This window comes from Fusarium proliferatum (genome assembly GCF_900067095.1).
Source record: "Fusarium proliferatum ET1 genome assembly, contig: FPRO_scaffold006, whole genome shotgun sequence".
Classification (NCBI taxonomy): Eukaryota; Fungi; Ascomycota; class Sordariomycetes; order Hypocreales; family Nectriaceae; genus Fusarium; species Fusarium proliferatum.
Window position 1 is genome coordinate 2,583,428 of NW_022194795.1, and position 20,788 is coordinate 2,604,215.

The 20,788-nt window shown below is 48.6% G+C and overlaps 9 protein-coding genes across 9 annotated transcripts; 6 read left to right on the forward strand and 3 right to left on the reverse strand.

The window, feature by feature from the left end:
- Positions 1-270: 270 nt before the first annotated feature.
- Positions 271-915, forward strand: FPRO_09901 (uncharacterized protein; the record flags this gene model as incomplete). The annotated part of the gene is made up of 1 exon (XM_031233342.1): positions 271-915. The coding sequence occupies one exon, from the start codon at positions 271-273 to the stop codon at positions 913-915; it is 645 nt and encodes a 214-aa protein (XP_031083189.1).
- A 415-nt stretch (positions 916-1,330) lies between these two features.
- Positions 1,331-2,661, forward strand: FPRO_09902 (uncharacterized protein; the record flags this gene model as incomplete). Its single annotated transcript, XM_031233343.1, has 3 exons — positions 1,331-1,456; positions 1,507-2,268; positions 2,317-2,661. 3 exons carry the CDS (start codon positions 1,331-1,333, stop codon positions 2,659-2,661), a joined length of 1,233 nt encoding a protein of 410 aa, XP_031083190.1.
- A 241-nt stretch (positions 2,662-2,902) lies between these two features.
- On the forward strand, positions 2,903-3,992 carry FPRO_09903 (uncharacterized protein; the record flags this gene model as incomplete). The annotated part of the gene is made up of 2 exons (XM_031233344.1): positions 2,903-3,323; positions 3,373-3,992. 2 exons carry the CDS (start codon positions 2,903-2,905, stop codon positions 3,990-3,992), a joined length of 1,041 nt encoding a protein of 346 aa, XP_031083191.1.
- Positions 3,993-6,227: 2,235 nt separating this feature from the next.
- On the reverse strand, positions 6,228-6,662 carry FPRO_09904 (uncharacterized protein; the record flags this gene model as incomplete). Its single annotated transcript, XM_031233345.1, has 1 exon — positions 6,228-6,662. The coding sequence occupies one exon, from the start codon at positions 6,660-6,662 to the stop codon at positions 6,228-6,230; it is 435 nt and encodes a 144-aa protein (XP_031083192.1).
- A 1,248-nt stretch (positions 6,663-7,910) lies between these two features.
- FPRO_09905 (uncharacterized protein) lies at positions 7,911-9,279 on the reverse strand (the record flags this gene model as incomplete). The annotated part of the gene is made up of 4 exons (XM_031233346.1): positions 7,911-8,353; positions 8,508-8,924; positions 8,979-9,112; positions 9,167-9,279. The coding sequence occupies 4 exons, from the start codon at positions 9,277-9,279 to the stop codon at positions 7,911-7,913; spliced, it is 1,107 nt and encodes a 368-aa protein (XP_031083193.1).
- A 1,402-nt stretch (positions 9,280-10,681) lies between these two features.
- Positions 10,682-12,362, reverse strand: FPRO_09906 (uncharacterized protein; the record flags this gene model as incomplete). The annotated part of the gene is made up of 4 exons (XM_031233347.1): positions 10,682-10,939; positions 10,991-11,096; positions 11,152-12,126; positions 12,181-12,362. The coding sequence occupies 4 exons, from the start codon at positions 12,360-12,362 to the stop codon at positions 10,682-10,684; spliced, it is 1,521 nt and encodes a 506-aa protein (XP_031083194.1).
- A 705-nt stretch (positions 12,363-13,067) lies between these two features.
- On the forward strand, positions 13,068-15,068 carry FPRO_09907 (uncharacterized protein; the record flags this gene model as incomplete). Its single annotated transcript, XM_031233348.1, has 1 exon — positions 13,068-15,068. One exon carries the CDS (start codon positions 13,068-13,070, stop codon positions 15,066-15,068), a length of 2,001 nt encoding a protein of 666 aa, XP_031083195.1.
- Positions 15,069-15,307: 239 nt separating this feature from the next.
- Positions 15,308-16,336, forward strand: FPRO_09908 (uncharacterized protein; the record flags this gene model as incomplete). Its single annotated transcript, XM_031233350.1, has 1 exon — positions 15,308-16,336. The coding sequence occupies one exon, from the start codon at positions 15,308-15,310 to the stop codon at positions 16,334-16,336; it is 1,029 nt and encodes a 342-aa protein (XP_031083196.1).
- A 1,090-nt stretch (positions 16,337-17,426) lies between these two features.
- On the forward strand, positions 17,427-20,725 carry FPRO_09909 (uncharacterized protein; the record flags this gene model as incomplete). The annotated part of the gene is made up of 7 exons (XM_031233351.1): positions 17,427-17,588; positions 17,635-18,004; positions 18,054-18,407; positions 18,466-19,009; positions 19,060-19,168; positions 19,220-20,073; positions 20,122-20,725. 7 exons carry the CDS (start codon positions 17,427-17,429, stop codon positions 20,723-20,725), a joined length of 2,997 nt encoding a protein of 998 aa, XP_031083197.1.
- Positions 20,726-20,788: the final 63 nt, after the last annotated feature.

Below are 20,788 nucleotides of genomic sequence, written 5' to 3' on the forward strand. Positions count from 1 at the left end.
GATCTTTCGGGCTTCAAAGGTGTTCCGAGGACGCTAAGCTCAAAGTGCCCTCAGTTGGTTCTAGTTAAGGTAGTGATCCTTAGACTCAGCGACCTACGGAACAAATAGGCTGAAGCACGTGGGCGAACCCACACAAAGAAAAGACCCAGTGGCGCAACAACAAACGCCCATGCGTATAAGACCATGATCTCAGCCGCACTACTTCGTATATAAAGCCAAGGTCCAGCACTACTTCTCATTCACTTCACAAGCTCATCTCATATCGTCGCCATGGGTCAAGAAGAAGTCGTTCTGGAGGTCCTCCCCCCTCCTCCGGGTTACTCACCCTCAAATCAAGATGTGGAATTTATTATGCCTACGTCTTTCACCATCCATAAACAAGGCGATTCCGAGGTGAAATTCAACATACGCGGCAACTCCGGCAGCACGCCACTTTCAATCGCATGCACATACAAAAACACAGAAGACGATTTCGAAGCCAGAGTAAATCTCCTCCCTCGAAAGGATGAAAACGCATCGCCACTAGCAACAGTAAAATACTCCCGCCACAGCGCTGAGCTCGAATTCACCAACACATCTTCTCCTGCACATATCACCATGCACTATCGTCTCTTGGGCGATAGAAACGCAACTCATTCTTTCAACGTCAACGCGCCGCAGCGAACAAGTTTTGAGTGGAGAAATCTTGGCGATGGTGAAGGATGGAAACTGTACATGGGCTCGAGGCCTGAAGTATTGGCGGTAGGTGCGCTGAATATGGGTTCTGATAAACCTACACGATTTGAATTTAAAGACTTGGAGATGGCGAAGGAATTGGATGAGCATTGTAAATTGGTGATTGTTGCGTCGTGGTTGAGGATCTGGGACAAGGTTAGGATCCAGTTTAGACGTCCGCCTGATGAGGGTGAGACATAGATGATATTATGTAGCTGCGGCCTCTGCGTGATTCTGTAGAGCCAGTATATTTTTTATTGATCTTTACTTGTTTGTGTAGACCACGGACTCGACGATAATCTTTATTGATGTACTAGCAATCGTTGTACCAGGTACAGATACTCGAATGCATAATCAACAGTTCAAGGGATATCGTTGATCCGGCCCGTTAAGATTGCCTGGCCAAGCGAGGCGCCCTAACAAAATGCAGCCAATGAAGAGACACGGAGACTCATCCGTCTTGCATTCCACTCCCGAGCCTGAACAACCCAACAAACCCATTTCCCCATGACGCAACAATTTGCGAATCCCCCCTTCAACATGAATGAATCCATCGATGGAACCCAGCCAAACACGTCAAGTCCGTGCATGAATTAAGTTACGAGTCGAATCTACCATGAACTACCATCCACTTTTACCCCGCGCTCCAACCAATCCATCAAACGAAGCTGTCCCTACTCCCGCACCCAAAAGACGCGCTGTCGCTGTCGCTTGCGACTCATGCAGGGGCCGAAAAGTCAGGGTATGTCCCCCTTTCGCCCCTTTTGTGAACAGATGCTTACTTATTAATAGTGCACCGGCGAGTTTCCCACATGTGTTGCGTGTCAGCGCCGTGGGGGCGAGTGTCGCTATGCTGATATTGCTAACGACCGTGAAATGCACTCGAATCAGCTCAAAAAGAGGGTCAAAGAATTGGAGGATGAAAACAGAAGCTTCAGAACCTTGTTTGAGACTTTGAGGAGGCCAGGCGGTAAGACGAATCAGGAGATATTACAAAGGATACAGGCTGGTGATGATATTGGAACCGTCATTGAACGCGCTCAAGATCTGGGCTACAAAGGAAAGCGGAATAGATCCCCGTCGCCGAGTTTAATGGCTAGACAACGGCCATCTGAGTGGACGACTTTCCGTGCCATTTTACCCGAAACACCGATCGCTTCTCCTGCAGCAGTCCATGCTACTGTGCTGCCTATTCCCGCCTCACCATCTCCCCCTCCCCTTCACTCACCCCCGATTGATACACCAAGCTCACCAAAAGATGCTATCCTTGGCCTCTTGACACTCTCCCAAGACAGGAAACCAGATCTCGTCTTGCTCAATGAAGCCCGCCCCAAAGAACATTGCGATCTTCGCTTAAACGACCTTTCCGTCTCGTTCTGGACACGTGTACCGATCAGTGACCGATCTGCGTCAACGCTCATCTCAGCTTTTCTCGAGACAGACAACTCGGCTGTTGGCTTCATTGACAAGGATTTGTTCCTCACAGATCTGGTACAGCACAACCCGACATTCTGCTCTGCCTTTCTCGTCAACTCAATACTGTACCTCGCTTGCGTAAGCAACCCTCTTGTCTCCTTGTTTCACCCACTAACGCCTCGCCAGTTTGCTCACACCGCGTCCGATGGTAGAGCAGCTACACTTGCACACAGCTTTTTTAACGACGCAGAGCGACTGTATCGCGCGGAAAGACTATCCGACAGTCTCACGACCCTAGCAGCCATCAACATATTCAGCTTAGGGTGCTTCTCTCATGGGAACGACAACTTGGGCCAGGATCTCCTCTTATCGGGACGTCAGATGGGGAAACGTATGAATCTATATGGTCTTGATCCTACACGTTCAGAGGTGAGGGGGTTCCACGAGTTATCATCTGATAGTTCAGCGTCGCAGGCCTCCTGGGGGACTTTCAATTGGTTGACGGAGGTGAACTCAAACTTTACTGAGTGATTTCAGCTCACCTTCTTATGAGAGTGTAATAGCTCGATATGCTAAGTTCAGATCAAAAACTTTGAGCACTTCGAGCTGGAAATTTACCGTGGTTATTGATTACGTGTTTGAACATTTGACTTTCCCTCCCCACCCAGTGAAGGTTATAAAGCCAGCCACTGGCCCTGCAAAATTCAATTTGGTTCTTTTCTCTCTAGTTTTCCCTCTCATTCCAGTTCTCTGCCGTACTCACATCAACACCATGCCCTCCTCTCCAGAAACAACAGCTTCGTCGGTCTCCACACCACATCATACTCTTCCTTTCGACGTCGAGATCATTATAGCCAATGATTTAATAGAGCTCTACAAGAGAACCGGCAAACGCCTGGCACCTTTGGCCACAGTCTCTGAAACCTGGCAAAACCTCGTGGAGAAGCACACTTTTCAGGACTTAAGACTAAGTGAACGGGACCTTCTCGCCTTCGAGAGGTATACTCATTCAGAGCGGCTACAACTTGTCAAGTCCATCACCCTCAAAGTCATTCGAGTTGTCCCCTCGCGTAGATCCCGCGACTGGAATTCCCTACCAAGTTTTTTCCATCACGTAGTTTCCACAACTACAGCTCTCGAGTCTATACACATTGAGAAATGTTGGAATGAGTTTGGCGTGTGTGGCGGTCGTGGTATGTGATTTCCTCCCCCCCGACTTTCTGTGATGCTGAGACTTGAAAGCTTTTCCGATCTGTTTCAAGTTGCCAACTTCGGTGAAACAACTTTCCTATTTCCACGGCGTTAGCAGGGGCTATCAAATGAATATTGATCCAACCAATTTGGAGCTACTGGGCCTCATTTCGCGAGCCGTGGATCATCTTGAGCATATCGCCGTGTCTTATGCATTCAGCGCGAACCACTTCTTTGATCACTGCAAAGGAATAGAGTTTAAACGGCTAAAAACACTGGCACTGACCTATCGTTTCAACGGAATCCCTAACATTGGGCTCTTGAAGAATGCTTCAGAAGCAGCCAAGAGAATGCCCGCGCTCGAGATGCTGGAAATATGGGAGTTCGGCCTGCCAGGACCGCCAGTTCATATCTTTAGGTACGAGAAGCTCGGCGAGACCAGGGGCCGTATTAGTTGGCAGAGCTGCGGGAACCACAGGCTCCCTGACTGCATATACAGTGCGTGGAAGAAGAAGTCAACTGGTGGGAAGGTTTACGTACTCGAGGTTGTGGAGGACCGATTTGCCCGCCACGATGTCATAACCTTTTCGGACCTTGTGCCACATTTGAGGCTAAAGGGGCAGATTCTGCGTGAATCCACTATGAAACAGGTTTTGGAACTCACAAAATAAACCAGATATCTTATTTTTATGAATCACAAACTGCCCATTTATATCAAATTGTACGCCATAAATCTCATGAGCTTCGCCTCATTCTTTTCTTTTTCTAGCATACATCTAGCATACAAGTGACCTGCGGTTGAGGGCTTATGAGCTTTGATCACTGCCTGGGACTTGGCTGGTATAACCTTGATTTCTGACTCATTCAGCTTTTTGTGGTTATAAACTCTCAGCCACAGGCCCCGACGGCGAATAGCATATCTTCTGTCTATCATGACACGTGCTGGGTCATCTAGGGGATTACTCGGAGGCTTTCTATAGGTGTCATGGATGTGTCGAACATCAGAGTTCTCCAATCAACTACACAGGGCGTAAACCCACAAACTTAGTTTTCAAAGTATCCTACCAAAAGTCTGGAATTGGCTTCCTCCCCTCTTCTCTTACAAGCTTAATTTCAAGTATAAAATCACTCGATAACCCAGAGTAACAGATCTCTAGGTCACTCATCACGTTTCAGGATAACCATCCCTTATGCCGATATCTACGCTGGCAGATGGCAACATGAGTTCTCCCACCACAGCCGTTATGTGCAGTACGACGCCTTACGCCAGGCTCCCTCTCGAGATTGAATTATATGTCGTCCAGGCGCTGATAGAGACTCATAAGAGATCGGAGAAGCCAGGGTTTTGCTTATCGACCTTTGCTAGCGTTTCCAAACCCTGGCAACCTCTCATAGAGAGGGAAACATTCAACCATATAAAGATAGCATCACACGAGCTAGGCTTATTCAAAACCCGTGTCCGATCCTACCGAACACGACTTGTCAAACATATTCTTCTCGAGATCCCATATAACGTCTCCTCGAGTGGCGATGATGACCAGGTTCAGTTTTCGAAAGCAGTGCACGCTCTTTGGCGTATTCTCTCAACATGGAAGACACACCGTGTAACAGTGGAGCTGGGCATCTTCTCTACTGAAGCAAGGCAACTCATGGAAAAATGTGATCGAAAGGGCGCCCACGACTACCCTTTTAACCCTTGGAAAACCCTCAACCCACACTTCTTCCCTACCATTGACGTTTGGAGACATAAAGGTCAGCAATTCTTGGGCAGCGAGCCTCTTGGATTTGACCGAGCTTCCTTATCACAACAAAGTGCTACGAGTTTGCCTCACGTTGACGCCATCACGGAGCTAGTGATTCGGAGAGAATATCACCCAAACATCGCTCCAATGACTCTCCATGAGATCATCTCGTCTACTCCCTGTATTGAATCTATTCATCTTGAGAGATGGCTATATGCCATTTGGGAACAAGACAGAGATTGGGATCGTGGTATGTATCTCTTCTTTCCTGTACTTTTCCAATGTCCACAATACCAACATCTCATAGCTTTCCAGCAGTCAGGGCTTTTAGTGCCGGAATCGACAAAACGGTTCGCCTATTTTGAAGAATACCTTCCTCCATATTACCACTGGGCTGGGGGAATGGTCATACCACGATTAAACAGAACAGTTCTGGAATCCGTCTTCCACGCCGCAGATCGCCTTGAGCATATTGCTGTCTCTTTTGCTTTCGATGCACAAATATTTTTCGATGAGCTCATACAACCGAAGTTTAAAGTACTGAAGACTCTCGCAATTACATCTTCTTTCAGCGATACTCTCAACGATACATCCGAGAGTCTCTTAGTTAATGCTGCAGAGGGAGTAAAAAAGATGCCTGCTCTCACAATTCTGGAGATATGGAATCTCAATAAATATCGTCAAGCTGATGTTTTCCGGTACGAGAGACTGGATCGACGCAATGGCCAACTCACTTGGCAAAGCACCCAGGACCGCCGGATCTCGTCACGCGTACAAAAGGGCTGGAAAGATCTGTTGGGCAGATTTCCGAGTGTTTTGGATGTAAAATGCAGCAAATTTCCGATGGAGATGGAAAGTCTTCGGGATATTCTACCATATTTGAAGTTGAGGGAGCAAATTCTTCGTGACTTCACCGAGAGGTAGAATTAGGTCTTAGGGACTATGATCAGAGCCCTGGGTTAGAAGCTCGGGTCTGTACTGGATAGGGTTTTCTGTGTTTTCACTGCGGAATAAAATCTTCACTGAGTTCCTCTTATCCCGAACGCTGTAAATTATGTATTAATGACTATACTGACATTGAACATCCAAGACATTGCGACTAATAACATGAATCTTTACATCTAAACCATGCTGCTATGTACTAGTGCCAAAGATCTCCATTGCTTAGTTGGGAAGGTTGGCAGGGGTATAAGACTGATCAGGCTTAACAACCTTTCCGCTCTGGACCTGCTTGTCGGTATAAGCGGGCCAGACAATCTGTCGCTTGGAAGAAACAACAGAGAAAGTGGTGAATCCGTTTCCAGGGCCGAACTGGCCGCTCCAGCCAGAGGTGATGGTGAAGTCACCGCACTTGACTGGTCCTCCGTTACGCTGAGACGCCTTGCTGCCCTTGACGACGTACTTGCAGCCGGTGGCGGCACCCTTGTGGGTGTCGATCTTGAAGTTCCAGGTGCAGGAGCTGTCGTCCTTGGCGCAGCTTCGCTGCATGTTCTCAATGGTCCATTGGGGGCTGGCGGCCATCATGTTGACGGCGGGAGCTGGGGCAGCGGAGACGCTGGTGGCCAGGATGGCAGCGAGACAGGCGAGAGAGAACTGCATGATGATGGTTGAGGAAGGCTGTTTGGTGGTTCTGGAAGATGTTAGTGTCTGGAGAGCTAGACTTGATTGAGGTCGCTTACTATTAAAGTAGTTGAGTGTTGGTAGCGATTGTGATTGAAGCGAGTGAAGAGTGATTGAGTTGAAGCTGATGAGAAAACAATTTACCAGCAGTGCATCACTCTCCTTATATACTTTTTCCTCCTCGCGGAATGTAACATTTCAATCATGAGACGATAATACGACCTTTCGCAGTATACGAGTTTGAGGCTCTGAAGCCCATGGCATGACAGATCAGCCATGAGAATCTCGAAGGGTCCATCCAAGCCATAGTGCCGCTCCGTCCGGGGCTACGACCCTGAATTACCACGCTAAATCCCCAAGTTAAGCCTTCACGTGGTCAAAGGCGAGAATCTCGTACGGAACTATAGCATGATCTACCTAGAAGTGGTTAGGGACATCTCGTATTTTCGTTCGACAACCAGTTAGAACCGTCGCTATTTTTGGCCCAGGTCTAGTCCCCTTACAGGCAAACCACGGGGACCTTGAGTGACTGTTCGTATTGTTCACCGATCATTCCACGCCGTAGATTATTGAAAAGGCTTGTCCCGATGCGTAGAGAACCTGCTCAGAGTAGGTCTATTTCTGAATACCACGTTCCAATTAATGACGCCGTGGCTGGGGAAGTAGATCGTCTCTTCGGCTCATCGGCATCAATCGTGTCAGGGGTCAAGGGTCTCGGGCTTACCCGCTCCCCAGATTTAGCCTTTTGTTGCTACCCTGTGACGTTACAGCTGCTTGGGCTTTATGTCACGTTGGCTTCTGGATGAGGAGAATGCCGTACATATTTGCGATGGGCTTTGCAGAGGTTCACAAATGCCGATGGCTTGCCTTGCATTCACGGCTTCTTCGGAAATCCAACAGTTCTCGAGCAACAGAGGCTAAACTCGCGACAAATAATATGGGAGCGGATTGTTCTCTTTGTCCTTTTTTGGACGCGTTCTGCAGGGAGAAACGCAGGGAAGAAGTGTCTCTATCATAGACAAATTTATTCAGTCAGCAGCGTGCAATGAATGACTACGCATTTATTCGGTGATTCAGCCTCACCATTTAGGGTTAAGCATATCCCGCAAGGCATTGCTGAGACCTGTTTGGCGGAGCCGTTGCTCCGCTTGTGTCTAGTGGATGCTGCGAGCATTCCAATGTTGGCTCAGCTCATGCCCGAGCAAGCCGCCTTCACCGCCAACGACTTCACCCCAACAAACTATCCGAATAATCTTCCATTCTAAACTCTCTTGTTGGCCGCAAGGGTAGTCCAGACTTCTCGTAAGCCATATCGATCATTCTCGCCTGCGCAATGCTGTCTTCATGGCCGACCCAGAGTCCAGAACCTTGCTTCCCACGAACACGGTTCACGAACTGCTCCAGCAAATGGCGATATGATGACCAAAACGGCTCACTCGGCTGATCAATCCCGGCATCTTTGAATGTATAGACCTTCTTGGATTGTTTGACTGTCCATTTCTTCAAGTCTTTATCATTCCTGTCATCCCGAATGGTGTACTCGTCCACGATGTCAATGCGGTGCCAAAAGGATGATATAAGGAAGTTGCTGACGCTCAGCTTCCTGAGCTTCCATTTAGTCTGTTCTTTTGGGAGTGTCATATCGTCCAACTTGATTTCTTTATGACACACTGATATATTGAATGTTGGAAAAGTGGTGATTGATGCTCGTGGCGTTAATTATCACGTTTCCCATTCGTCCATTCGGGAAACGAAATCTTGTCTTAGCAAACTCATCGGAGAGATCTCCTGGAGGAGGGACGCTTCTAACTTTGCATGACATACATTCTTCAGGCTCCTCTCCCATGATCTGACGCAGTGCATACATAGGGTATGTGCCGAGATGAAGCATAGTACCGCCACCCAAGTTGTATTCTAGCTGTGCATTACCCTTGGGTATAATGTAGGAGGGTAATAGTGCAACGGTATCGACAGTTTGTATGTTCTGACGGTCGACCAGGCTGAGGAAATATTGCCAGCTCGGCTGGAAGCGAAAGTGCATTGCTTCGAGAAGAACTGATGCATTAGGCTGTCGTAGCAATGGCGAACGGAATAGCATCTCTGCTTCAGCTGCATTGACCGTGGCTGGCTTTTCAAGTAGCACATGCTTTCCTTTGGCGATTGCTTTGATGGCCCATTCACAGTGTAAGGTAACGATAAGGGGGATATAGACGGCATCGATGAAGGGGTCATCGAGAATTGCTACATAGACAAAGTTAGCTTAGCAAAGAATCATGGATAACTGGAAATTTCGACCTTGGTAACTGTTGAAAACGTGAGGAATATTGTGCTTTTTGGCATATGCCTCGGCCGTTTCCTTGTGACGAGCCGCTACAGCATAGATCTTAATATCGGGGTGAGATTTCGCCGGTGTGATCAAAGCAGTTGCACTTATAAACCGTCAGTATTACTGGCTCGAGACTCTAAATGACACGGCTAGTTACGCAATATTTGCTGCACCAAGAATTCCAAACTTTATAGCGTTGGCGTTCTTTGGTGGCTCTGGGGGAGAGTAAGCCTGCCAATTACAGCGGAGGAAGCCGCCGACTGAGGACATGATGATATTGAGTCAATCTGAGCAGCATGAGTTTATGATTGTGGAAACTATCATGGCATCAAATGCGCTCTTTATAAAATTTCATATGTCTATGGTTGACAAAACATGTCTCTTGCTTTGCGTAGTACATCTTACAGGACCTGACCATTATACCAAGCTGAGCCTAGCTCCAGACTCCTGCTGGTGTCATGAACCTGACCTTTTTGCCTCTTTCGGTATAGCCTCAGATGATCAACGACTGTTGATGACAAACTCCTCGACATGCGACTTTACTCCTGTATTCCCCTGTTGCCTTTACAAACCTAACTCATTCATTTCTGAGAAGACTGGCGCGTACATTGAATCAGTCATGCCAAATTCAGCGGTAGAAACCGACTCGCCTGATGGCGCCACACTATCCAAGATTGGACTGAGTGATGCAGCGGATGAAGCGGCCAAACGAAGAAAGAAAATCCAGAATCGACTCCATAAAAGAGCTTCTAGTATGTGCTCCACTTCTATTGATGGAGAGAATTCTTATACTGCAGTTTAGCTTTTTATATACTCTAAACGCCATCAGAGGACTAATCGCTCATGAAGCTGACCACGTATACCAGGGTTACGTAGAGTGACAGGCGATAAGTCGAAACTCAGATACTCGCGATGCAGTTACCAAGTCAATCGATGGAGGCTTGATGAGCTCAGTACAACTAAAGCTCCTAGAGGCCCAAAAGGATCTACTGCAGTCCCGGACACGAGAGCGTCAAATAGAATAGAGGAAAGCAGCAGCTTTGCAACACTGGACCAGGAGCTATGGTTTCCGCTTCCCATCGATCATCTAATTCATCTCGTCAAATACAACGTGTTTCGCGGGCTTTGGCGGAACAAATTTATGGTGGATAGCTTGACGGTGCCATATTGTGCTCCAGGTCCATCCATCGCCACAAGCTTCGCCTTTCCCAGATATTCCTCTCTGCTTCCTAAAGCACCAGAATATCATGGTTCATTGGCACCAACTCAAATTCAGATGAGACTCAATCACTTTTCGTGGATCGATTGTATTCCTTGTCCGATAATGCGGGAGAATCTCATCAGCCATGAGTTCAGTTTTAGCCATGTTGATTTTCTGAGAGATCTAGTTGGGACTTTGATCAACTTGGACCTGTTCAAGGCACCGTTTTTACCTGTTACTACCCATGATGGAAATGTTTCGGACGGTTTGGAGACAGTGGCTGCAGGCTCAGGACTTATTCTTTGGGGAGAACCTTATCTGATAGACAGTTGGGAGATAACACCAGACTTCTTGCTGAAGTGGGGGTGGACGATTATGAATTGTCAGGAATTGGTTAACTCGACGAATTATTGGAGGATGTCGAGAGGGGAAACACCACTACTGCTACCATGAGCCATCGATGTCCTCAAATCAGGATGTTGGCTTGAGCTCATCCTTCAATGTTCCAATAGGATCTTGTGTCTGATGGTCACCCCAACTGGCATCCCATCCATTCTCCTCGAGATAATTCTTCCAGATCTGATCCTCTTTTTCTAGATGCTTCTCGCCATCTTGGACAACGAACCATGCATTAAGTGCACCCAGAACTGCGAAAGCTGAGCCAATCAAGAAGACCACCTGATTACCCTTGACGGTATCGGTGTATGAGCTGAGGATGGCAGTGAAAACCTAATCAAGTTAGCAAAGATAAGAAGCACAGGTACGACGGGTACGACTTACCTGAGTACCGATGGCAGCACCAGCTTTTGACCATGCAGAGATGAAACCGAGGGCATGTCCTCGAACAGAAGTTGGGAATGGCTCAGTCGCCACAATGACAACAGTACTGCGGGAAATGTTAGCACAACAGGTCTGATATGGATCATTGAGCGTTCACAAACCTTCCAGGGCCGACTTCACCTAGAGTGAGGAAGATGCCATATAGAACCACGAATAGCGGGAACACTTTCTGAATCTGCTCATTCGCACCACCAAGCACGAAGCCGAGAACAGCCTGAAGAGTGTAGCCCAAAGCCATGGTCTTTCTTCTTCCAATCTTATCAGACAGGTATCCTCCAATGAAAGGACCCGGGAGGTAGAAACTATTAATCAACGCTCCCCAGCCGAGGTTCTGGACAAGCGAGTTCGAAGCATTTACTCTTGAGATGATAACAGAGCTGAAGATGCCAAAGGGAATCGAGATCCAGTTATACAGGAACCAGCTCAAAGCCGCGCCAATGATACGTCTCCAGTACTTCTTGAAGATTAGGAAGTACGGCGTCCTTTGTTTCCGAAGAGCTGAATTTCGGTATGCGGTCGATACCCTCATCCTCAATCGGAACCAGAAGATAGACAGTGGCGGGACAGCGCCCAGAGCAAGTGCAACTCTCCAGACAGTCTCATATCGATCCGTTCTCTGATGTACACAGAGCAGTAACAGCAATGGAACGAGCGCACCGAAAGTATATCCCAGCCCAGCAGAGAGATCAGCTACCATGGCAAACATGAACCCTCTCGATTTGCGAAACTGGCCATCTTCATCAGAGGCTTCCATTGCACCAGCGCCTGACACGGGATATTCTCCTCCAGCACCGACGCCAGCTATTCCACGGGCGATGACGAGCATCCACATCAGCCCGGTTGTGGTCAACCCGCTTGCGCCAGCGCTCAAGGCGATACCGAGAAGGAGGATAAGCGTTGTCATGACGGCGCCGGTTTTGCGACCCAGTTGGTCTACTACCACGCCAAAACCTATCATACCGACAATCATGCCGATAAGAAAGGCGTTGGAGAGGCGGGATCGCATTGTTGATGTTAGGGCTTCGGGATAGAGGGTTGCGAAGAGGAGCTCGAGGTTGCCGATCACAGCAGCATTGCTTGTTTCTTGTCAGAGCCTGCATGGAGAAGAGCATCGTGGTGTTCATGCTTACTAGCCATCTGATCCCAGGGCAAGACCGGAGAAGACCATGGTCAGATACACCGAGACCTTGCTGTACAGATCTGGCTTCCTGACATCCCCGATCTCGATATCTTGGATGTCTTCTACCCTGGCCTTCTTTGTGTCGTCAAGGTCATGACCCGCCGTTGCGGGTGTGATCTCAAGAGCCGACATACTGTAGACAGAGCGAAAGTGCACTCTTCTTTGGCGTGGGATGATGGGGGGGAAATGTGTCACATACGATCAAAAGATCGACGAAGCTCAGATACCGTGGTCACCTTTAACTTAATACAAAAACATTCAGCGATCTTATCTGAGACCTGGAAATAAGGAACCAAGCTAAATACCGTCTTATCCGACGGCAGCAATTCTATACGCCGCCCATACGCGCTGGAGACAGTGTCTCGCTATATAATACCTTATCGGCGAACTCTGACCGGGTATTAAAAGTGCAACCGAAGGGCCTGTAATTGACGATAAAGCGATGCTCAGAAGGGTAATTGTATCCTTGGTTCAGCGATAAGCATCACTATCAATCCGTATGGAGTCGTGATCTGCATGAATGGGGGCGGGGTTCGTTTGAAGAGCGGGGAATAACATGATAATCGGTCGCGATGTAACCCGGAACTCGGCCGCTCGGCGTAGCAAATGGTTTTTGTGAGATTGAGATATTTAGGAGGTTGGCCGACGGTGATTAGATTGCCTTCCTAGAGGAGTAAGCTGCTCTGTCAATTGAGGCGGACTTTTCTCAGCTAACTTATTCTTGACATCGTTTCTATATCCATTTTCAAGAAAATCGAGCAAGGCAGAACAAAGTGAGGCAATTGCTTCATACTTGGAGTTGGACCAGTATTCAAGCTGGTTTCACAAGCAGCAACAATGCAGCTTCCAGGAATTGACATCATCTATCATGAGCCCATCACCCTGAGTGATGGGACCGTCTTGTCAGCCATGATATGGCTACCCAGAAACGCCAAATCACACCCCGTCCCAGCAATTCTCGAATACTTGCCATACCGAAAGCGAGACATGACTGCCGTGCGTGATGCCATGAACCATCCTTATGTCGCAGCTCATGGCTATGCCTGCGTCCGCGTAGACATGCGAGGAACTGGTGATTCTCAAGGTATCCTAAGAGGCGAATACCTACCGCAAGAACAAGATGATGCTTTGGAGATTCTGAATTGGATCGCTGCGCAATACTGGTGTACAGGATCCATAGGCATGATTGGTATCTCGTGGGGCGGCTTCAATGGATTGCAAGTTGCGGCTCGTCGACCACCTGAGCTCAAGGCTGTTATTTCCATCTGTTCGACTGATATGCGCTATGACGACGACATTCATTACATGGGCGGCTGTATCTTGACCGAAAATCTCACCTGGGCTGCTTCTATGTTTTCAATCAACTCGTCGCCTCCCGATCCTGCAATAGTTGGTGATCAGTGGCGAGATCTCTGGCTAAAGCGACTTGAATCAGGCGGGCTTTTCGCAGAAGAGTGGCACCAGCATCAGAGGCGTGACGACTTTTGGAAGCATGCGTCGGTCGGAGAAGATTACAGCTCCATCCAATGTCCCGTTTATCTCGTGGGCGGATGGATGGACCCTTATACCAACACGATCTTCAGAATGTTGGAGAATCTGAAGGTGCCTAGAAAAGGCCTTGTTGGTCCTTGGGGACACAAGTACCCTAACTTCGGATATCCAGGACCTCAAATTGGGTTTCTGCAAGAGTCTATTCGGTGGTGGGATAAGTGGTTGAAAGGAAGCGAGACGGGAATCATGCATGAGCCTATGCTTCGATGCTATCTTCAAGATACAACCCCTCCTGCACCGTATATGGAGCATCGTCCTGGGCGTTGGGTTGCTGAGGATGATTGGTCCGATTCCAAGTCTTCCTTGCTGCGTTTGAGTCTCTCGCCTGGTCAGTTGACAACCGGCAATCCAAGCAGCGATGAAAAGCTTGGGATCTGCTCTCCTCAAACAGTGGGATTTGCAGGTGGCAGATGGTTAGTCTTCGGCGTCGAAGGTGAAGGTTCCGGTGATCAACGTCTGGAAGCTGGAGGAAGTCTCTTATTTGATTCACAAGTTTTGACCGAGCCTATGGACTTTCTCGGAGCTCCCATCTTGAAGTTGCGCATCGCGAGTGATAAAGCAAATGCGCTGATAGCAGCGACCTTGTCGGAGGTACTACCCAGTGGCGCAGCAACCAAGGTCTCCCATGGCGTTCTTAACTTGACGCATCGCCATGGCCATGAAGATGTGCAACCTCTAGAGCCTGGGAAGTTCTATGACATTACGCTCAAGTTGAATCACTTTGGACAGCGTATCGGCACTGGAAGTCGCCTTCGACTTGCCTTGTCCTCGACATACTTCCCCTTGGTCTGGCCATCACCCGAAGTCACAACTCTCGCTATAGACTGTGCCCACAGCACTCTAGATCTCCCCAAGCGGGACGATAACCCTCAGGACTCGTATCTCAAACCTTTCAAACCATCAGTCAACGGATCCCTCTCACAAACTGAGCTTCGACCTGCGAAACACAGAAACTACGTCACCAACGATTGGGACTCTGGCGAAACAGCTCTTTGCGTTGACTGGGACGATGGTATGTGGGAAGTCAACGAAACAGGTTGGAAGTATGGATGGTGGACAGGCTTGAAGTCGAGTGTGAAGCCAGACGATCCGCTGTCAGCCGAGGTTGAGCAGCGATTTCAGAGGGACTTTGAGAGGGATGATACTGTTATCAAGACGAAAGGCTGGACGAAGATGAAGATGACGAAGACTGATATGATCATTACAGCTCGTCTTGATGCATACGAGAATGGGAAGGCTGTCTTTGGAAAAGACTTTTCTTATACGATTGCTAGGGATAACGTCTAAGACGTCGATTTTCTAAGATTAAAAACTTCGCTTTTCAATATATCAGTACTTGCCACTGTCGACTTCGTGACTGCACGTTTCTCGAGCTTGCCATTATAACTATTGTTGGTTCATCGGGCAGATCACGTGCCATTAGGCAGCATCGGCATCGTTGTCACCTCTTGACGCATAATTAGTTCTTTGATGCTCTTGTGTTGAATACTACACTACGAAGTTCAAGCTACTCCTTGCTTATGATCATGAGCCACCATCATCTTGAGGAACTGTGCAGCGGAATAGGAGATGAGATTTCGATTTATATCCGCTGGAATGATGCTCGCCTTATTGTTTACCTGAACCGCTCTCAGACAAGCACGGATGTCACTTCAATTGAGAACACTTTCCTCGATAGATACTATGAGGCTTGTAATAACGACGACATCGAGGAAGCTGAGGCTCTCTCCGATGAAATTCTCGATGCTGTCGTCGAGGCTGGAAGAGATACTTTCGACCATCTGGCCCCTCCACCTGCCCCTGGAGATACATTGTCGCAAGACCTTCACACTCTATTGTTTCCCAAGGAGTACTCCTTTTCATTTCAAGACTTAAATGGAAAGGCAGAAGTGGTACGGAAAGATAGTGGCGCCAGACAAGACTCTATCCTCCTTGGTCAATCTGGCCAGCCATTCCACCTCAAAATCGACAAAGATTGCAACCTACCAGTTCACTCTACGAAAGAAATACATGTCGTCGAAAACCTTCTCAACGCAGGTTATATCGCCCGCGTGCAAGTCGAAGGCAAAGAGATGTGTTCAAAGGCTGGAGATAGCAAGGGCGAGGATGCCGCACAACGAGAGCTTGAGTGTCTCTGGAAAATTACGAAATCGCCCCACGCAGCTGCCATTCAGGTTCCCAAGCTCCTTGGTCTGATCACAACACCCGAAAATGGTAAGACTATTGGGTTTTTGGAGGAGTATATCCCAGTCTCTGAGACTTGGGAACTATCAACACTTGGAAGCATTGATGATGTCTCTGAGATTGATGAGAGCCGTCGAAAGAAGTGGGTATCTCAGGTTCGGGGCACTGTCGATCTCCTACATAAGACCGGGATTACATGGGGCGATGGCAAAGCATCTAATGTATTGATTCATCGCGAAACGGACGATGCGTGGGTCATTGACTTCGGGGGCGGATGGACGGAAGGCTGGGTAGACGAAGAGTTAAGCGGAACGGTGAAGGGAGACGAGGTCGCTATCAAAAAGATCATGGAATACCTGCAAATTTCGTAGCTAGCAAGTAATTGTATCGTAGTATCTTTGCCTAGCGCTTGCTCTGGACTGCCTTAGAAGCTATCTTACCGCTCATGAAATAGAATTGAGCCATGAAGCAGAATTTTCAAAACCTGCAGTGTTGAGAGCACAGTGTATTCATCCTGCCAGGGACAGATCAGCGGGAACTATTCAGTGGTGCATGGGCAATTTTGGTATGAGTAGTTCAGGTCACCATTTCGCCCTCTTCCGAAGCCAAATTAACGTGGAATGCTATAATTGCCCACCGGCCAGTTTCAGGCAAATACATTATGCGGTAATCGAGCTGCCGTAATGACGACTCGGGAGTCTTCACCGACAGGCATTTCAGCTGCTGTCTCACCAAGAGCCTCCCTGTCTTGGCACCTAATTCGAGATAGCTGCATCTTGACGGGTGTCGTGGTTGGCCGAATCTGAGACACGGGTCATAGCGGGCGGCTGAAGCCGCAGGGCCGAAGATCACCTTCCTGCATGGGACTGATCAGCTCGGAACTATCGAAAGCCACATATGCTGCTGTCACTCACTAGATTGGGCTTTAATGCATCGAAATATTTCGTTTGACAGAGCTCCATACCTAGACGCTAAGAGCTGGGGTTTCGGTGGACATGACACCAGTTACAGTCCATCCACGAAACCGAGCAGGAGTAATTCTCAAATCTCAGTCCCGTACGTATTGTAGCAATGCAACTGGCCAAGCCCTTGTCGCTATTTTGGCACGCATCATGACCTCAATGACTTCACACGAATACTGCCTTTGAGGATCCCTTGCTGCAATTCTCGCCGGCCGGGTTCGTTCCGACCTGCAGGTCTCAGTTTTCGTGAAGACATGCTGCATATCAACCCCACTACCAAGTCTTGCGGCATTCCGCGCCGTGTGATGAGACAATATTTTACGTACGAGTTGTTGATCTTGTCCATCTATCTGCCAAGGGAGACAAGTCATACGTCAGTCAACCGGTAAAGATACAAGTCTGAAGGCTATATAAATTGACGGCATGTAGGCTCATTTGATGGGGTCCAAAACTCTCTTCTTAAGATCACCAGATTAACACCTTTGATAAATCAATCATCATGCCTAAGGAAAACGACGATATCCGGGACAAGGAGTTCGATGCTGTCCACGCATACTTCATTGGCCCGAAGGGCTCCAACCTCCCAGATTTCCGGGCCAACATCAACACCATTCTCGATGAACTCCTCGCCGCTCGTCAAGCTTACCACCCAGAAGACCAGGTCAGCACCCTTCGCCTTCCCTGTTTCCCCCCTCTGACATCCCCAGGCCTTCATCTCCAAAGAATACCGCCGCTCCCCGGTCTTCCTCAAAGCGAGATCCGATCTCCGCCTCGCCACCGAAAAGGTCGCACAGCTTCTTGGCGAGCACTCAGCTCCCTTCTGGTCACCCCGCTATGAGGCGCACATGTGCACTGACCTTACCATGTCATCGCTCCTCGGTTATTTCATGACCATGCTGTATAACCCGAACAATGTCGCGCTAGAGGCTAGTCCCATGACGACGCTTGTTGAACTACGGGTCGGGCAGCAGTTGTGTAAGCTGTTCGGGTACAACACTGATGTGCAGAAATCTCCGGTTTCTTGGGGCCATATTACCTGTGACGGGACGATTGCTAATCTTGAGTCTATCTGGGTTGGTACGTATTCTCATGCTCGTCGTGGTGAAGTGGATGCTAACAAGGGTAGCACGAAACCTCAAGTTTTATCCACTCAGTCTCTGCCTTGCACTGCGACGTGGAAAGCTCCAGTTTATTGGAGACAAGTTCTATGCCAGTCGCTGTTTTCACGCAACCAAGAAGACACTGTTCAAGGATCTCAAAGGATGGGATCTGCTGAATCTCAGCTCTGAGGTTATTCTTGATCTTCCCAATGAGCTGAACAAGCAATTTGGTATTACCAGCAAGTTTCTCGAGAGCGCTCTTAATGAATTCAACATCCAGACCATTGGGCGTGAGGTACTTGAGAGGGAGTTCAAAGTCAAGAACCCGATCAAGTACTTCGTCAGCAAAACGCGCCACTATTCTTGGCCCAAGGGTGTCGGTAAGTTATTTTCCCGCTACATTCAAGCGCCAACGGGTACTGACCTATGCACTCATAGCCATCGCCGGCCTGGGCTCAGGCAACGTGATCGGCGTCGACGTCAACAACGCTGCGCAAATCGACATCAAGGTACTCGAGAAACATCTCGAAGACTGCGTCAAGACCGAAACAGCCGTCTTTGCCGTCGTAGCCATCATCGGATCCACTGAAGAGGGTGCGGTCGACAGACTCACCGAGATCCTCCGTCTTCGTGACAAGTTCCAAGAGGAGCATGGTCTATCTTTCCTCGTCCACGCTGATGCGGCTTGGGGGGGCTACTTTGCCACTATGGTCAATCCTGACCGACGCTACAGCGTTGAGGACCAGGGTTCATCTAAGCCAGAGCCTGAGTGGTACCTGGATCCCAAGACTGTTGAAGACATCAAAGCCATGGCTGAGGCGGATTCGATCACTGTCGATCCACATAAGGCTGGGTATATCCCATATCCTGCTGGGAGCTTGGTCTACAAAGATGGAAGGATGAGGCATCTGGTTACATGGTCCGGCCCGTATCTGTCGCAGGGTTCTGCCGAGAACATCGGTGTCTACGGCGTTGAGGGCAGGTAAGTATCCCGTTAGTCCCAGTATCTGACAGTGACTAAGTCTCTTCTAGTAAACCCGGTGCTTCAGCAATGTCAGCATGGTTCTCCAACTCAACCATCGGCCTCAACCATCATGGATATGGTAAGTTGCTTGGTGAAGCAACCTTTACCAGCGCCAGAGTAAGTCTTCAAACTCCTTCTATCATTCCTCATGTGCTAAGCTCTCTGTAGCTCTCGGCTCACTACGCGACCATGATCAACGACGACTTCATCTGCGTCCCCTTCAACATGCTGGCAGCGGAGAATAACGGCAGTCGAGGGTTCCTCTCCAAGCCCGTTGAGAAACAACGCGACAAGATCCGCGATCTCATCATCGGAAAGAAAGACCACGAGATCTTCGCCTCCAAGGATGCCATGAAGATCATCCGGGATCTCGGTTCCGACACCAACATCAACTGCTTCGCACTCAATTGGAAGGACAAAAATGGTAATCTAAACACTGATCTTGAAGAAGCAAACTATCTCATGAAGCGAGTCGTCGATAGACTTTCCATCACTTCAGCCAATACTGACCCCACCGAAATCCCAATCTTCCTGACATCAACCCAGTTTCTACATGAGGACTATGGCTCTTGCGCTCATAAGTTCATGGAGAGAATGGGAGTCGGAAAGTCAAACCAGAGTCTTTTCGTGATTCGAAACGTGGTCATGAGTCCATTCCCCACTCGACAGAACTTTATTGATAAGTTGATGCATGAGTTTGAGGAAGTTATCCGCGATGAGGTTGGCAAGGTTCGCAAGAGGAATGATCCCGGTCAGAAGAAAGTCCAGTTCCTTGTGCAGAGTACACCTGGCTCCTCCGAGGTGTTCCTGTCGTTCCAGGCTTCGTTCCATAGCGCAACAAAACGGCAGCAGATTATCCTGTCTGCGACTCTTGATAGTACCTTGAGAGACTTTCATAAGGAGCTTACTGGGGGTAATCAGGATAGTATTGTGATGCTTGAGTCGACTGAGAAGGTGTTCATTGAGGATGTTGTCGAGGTACTTGGCGATCTGGATGTCATCATGTACGAGAAGGGAACCAAGTAAGTATCGAGCTCATGATTCATCGTCAGCCAACTAATAGCCTGCAGGAAATACCATCAGAGAGACGGAACCATCACCCTCAACTCAGTAGTCAAGAGCCGCCCTCTCAACTCCATCCACCGCGAAATCGACTACCCCTCCGAATTCATGCCCTTCTACCTCTACGGCAACGAGAAGGAAATCCACTGCTCACACATGCTCGTAAAATCCCCCAATATCTCCCTCGCAGCCAACAACATCACCTTCAACCCCAGCCTCTCCTCAGAGATCAACCATCGCCAATCCGTCGCTGAGCTTCTCGCGGAGGGTATGATCCTTGGCCTTGTCGAAATCCCCGAGGATTCAATGCAGCCCTTCGCTGAGAGGAACCAGGACTTGGCTGAGGAGTTCTTTTTCCGACAAGGCCAGAAGTTCAAGGTCAAGATTTGGAAGGATCCTAAGGATGCTGCTGCTCATGGGCCGGGTTTACTTAAGGATCTTGGAAAGCATCTGTATGAGGGTGAGATGACACTCGGTGAGAATGTGTTTGTGGATGCTGAGGGGCCGAATGAGGATAAGTTGAAGGATAGAAAGGTTGAGTCTGACTCGTGGCAGAGAAAGTTGGATGAGGTTGGAAGCTTATTGGATGGCACTCACGTCAACTGTCAATAATGCTTCACCACCAACAGAGATCATCAGACCAGCTTGAGGGATATGGGTATAGATATCACCTCA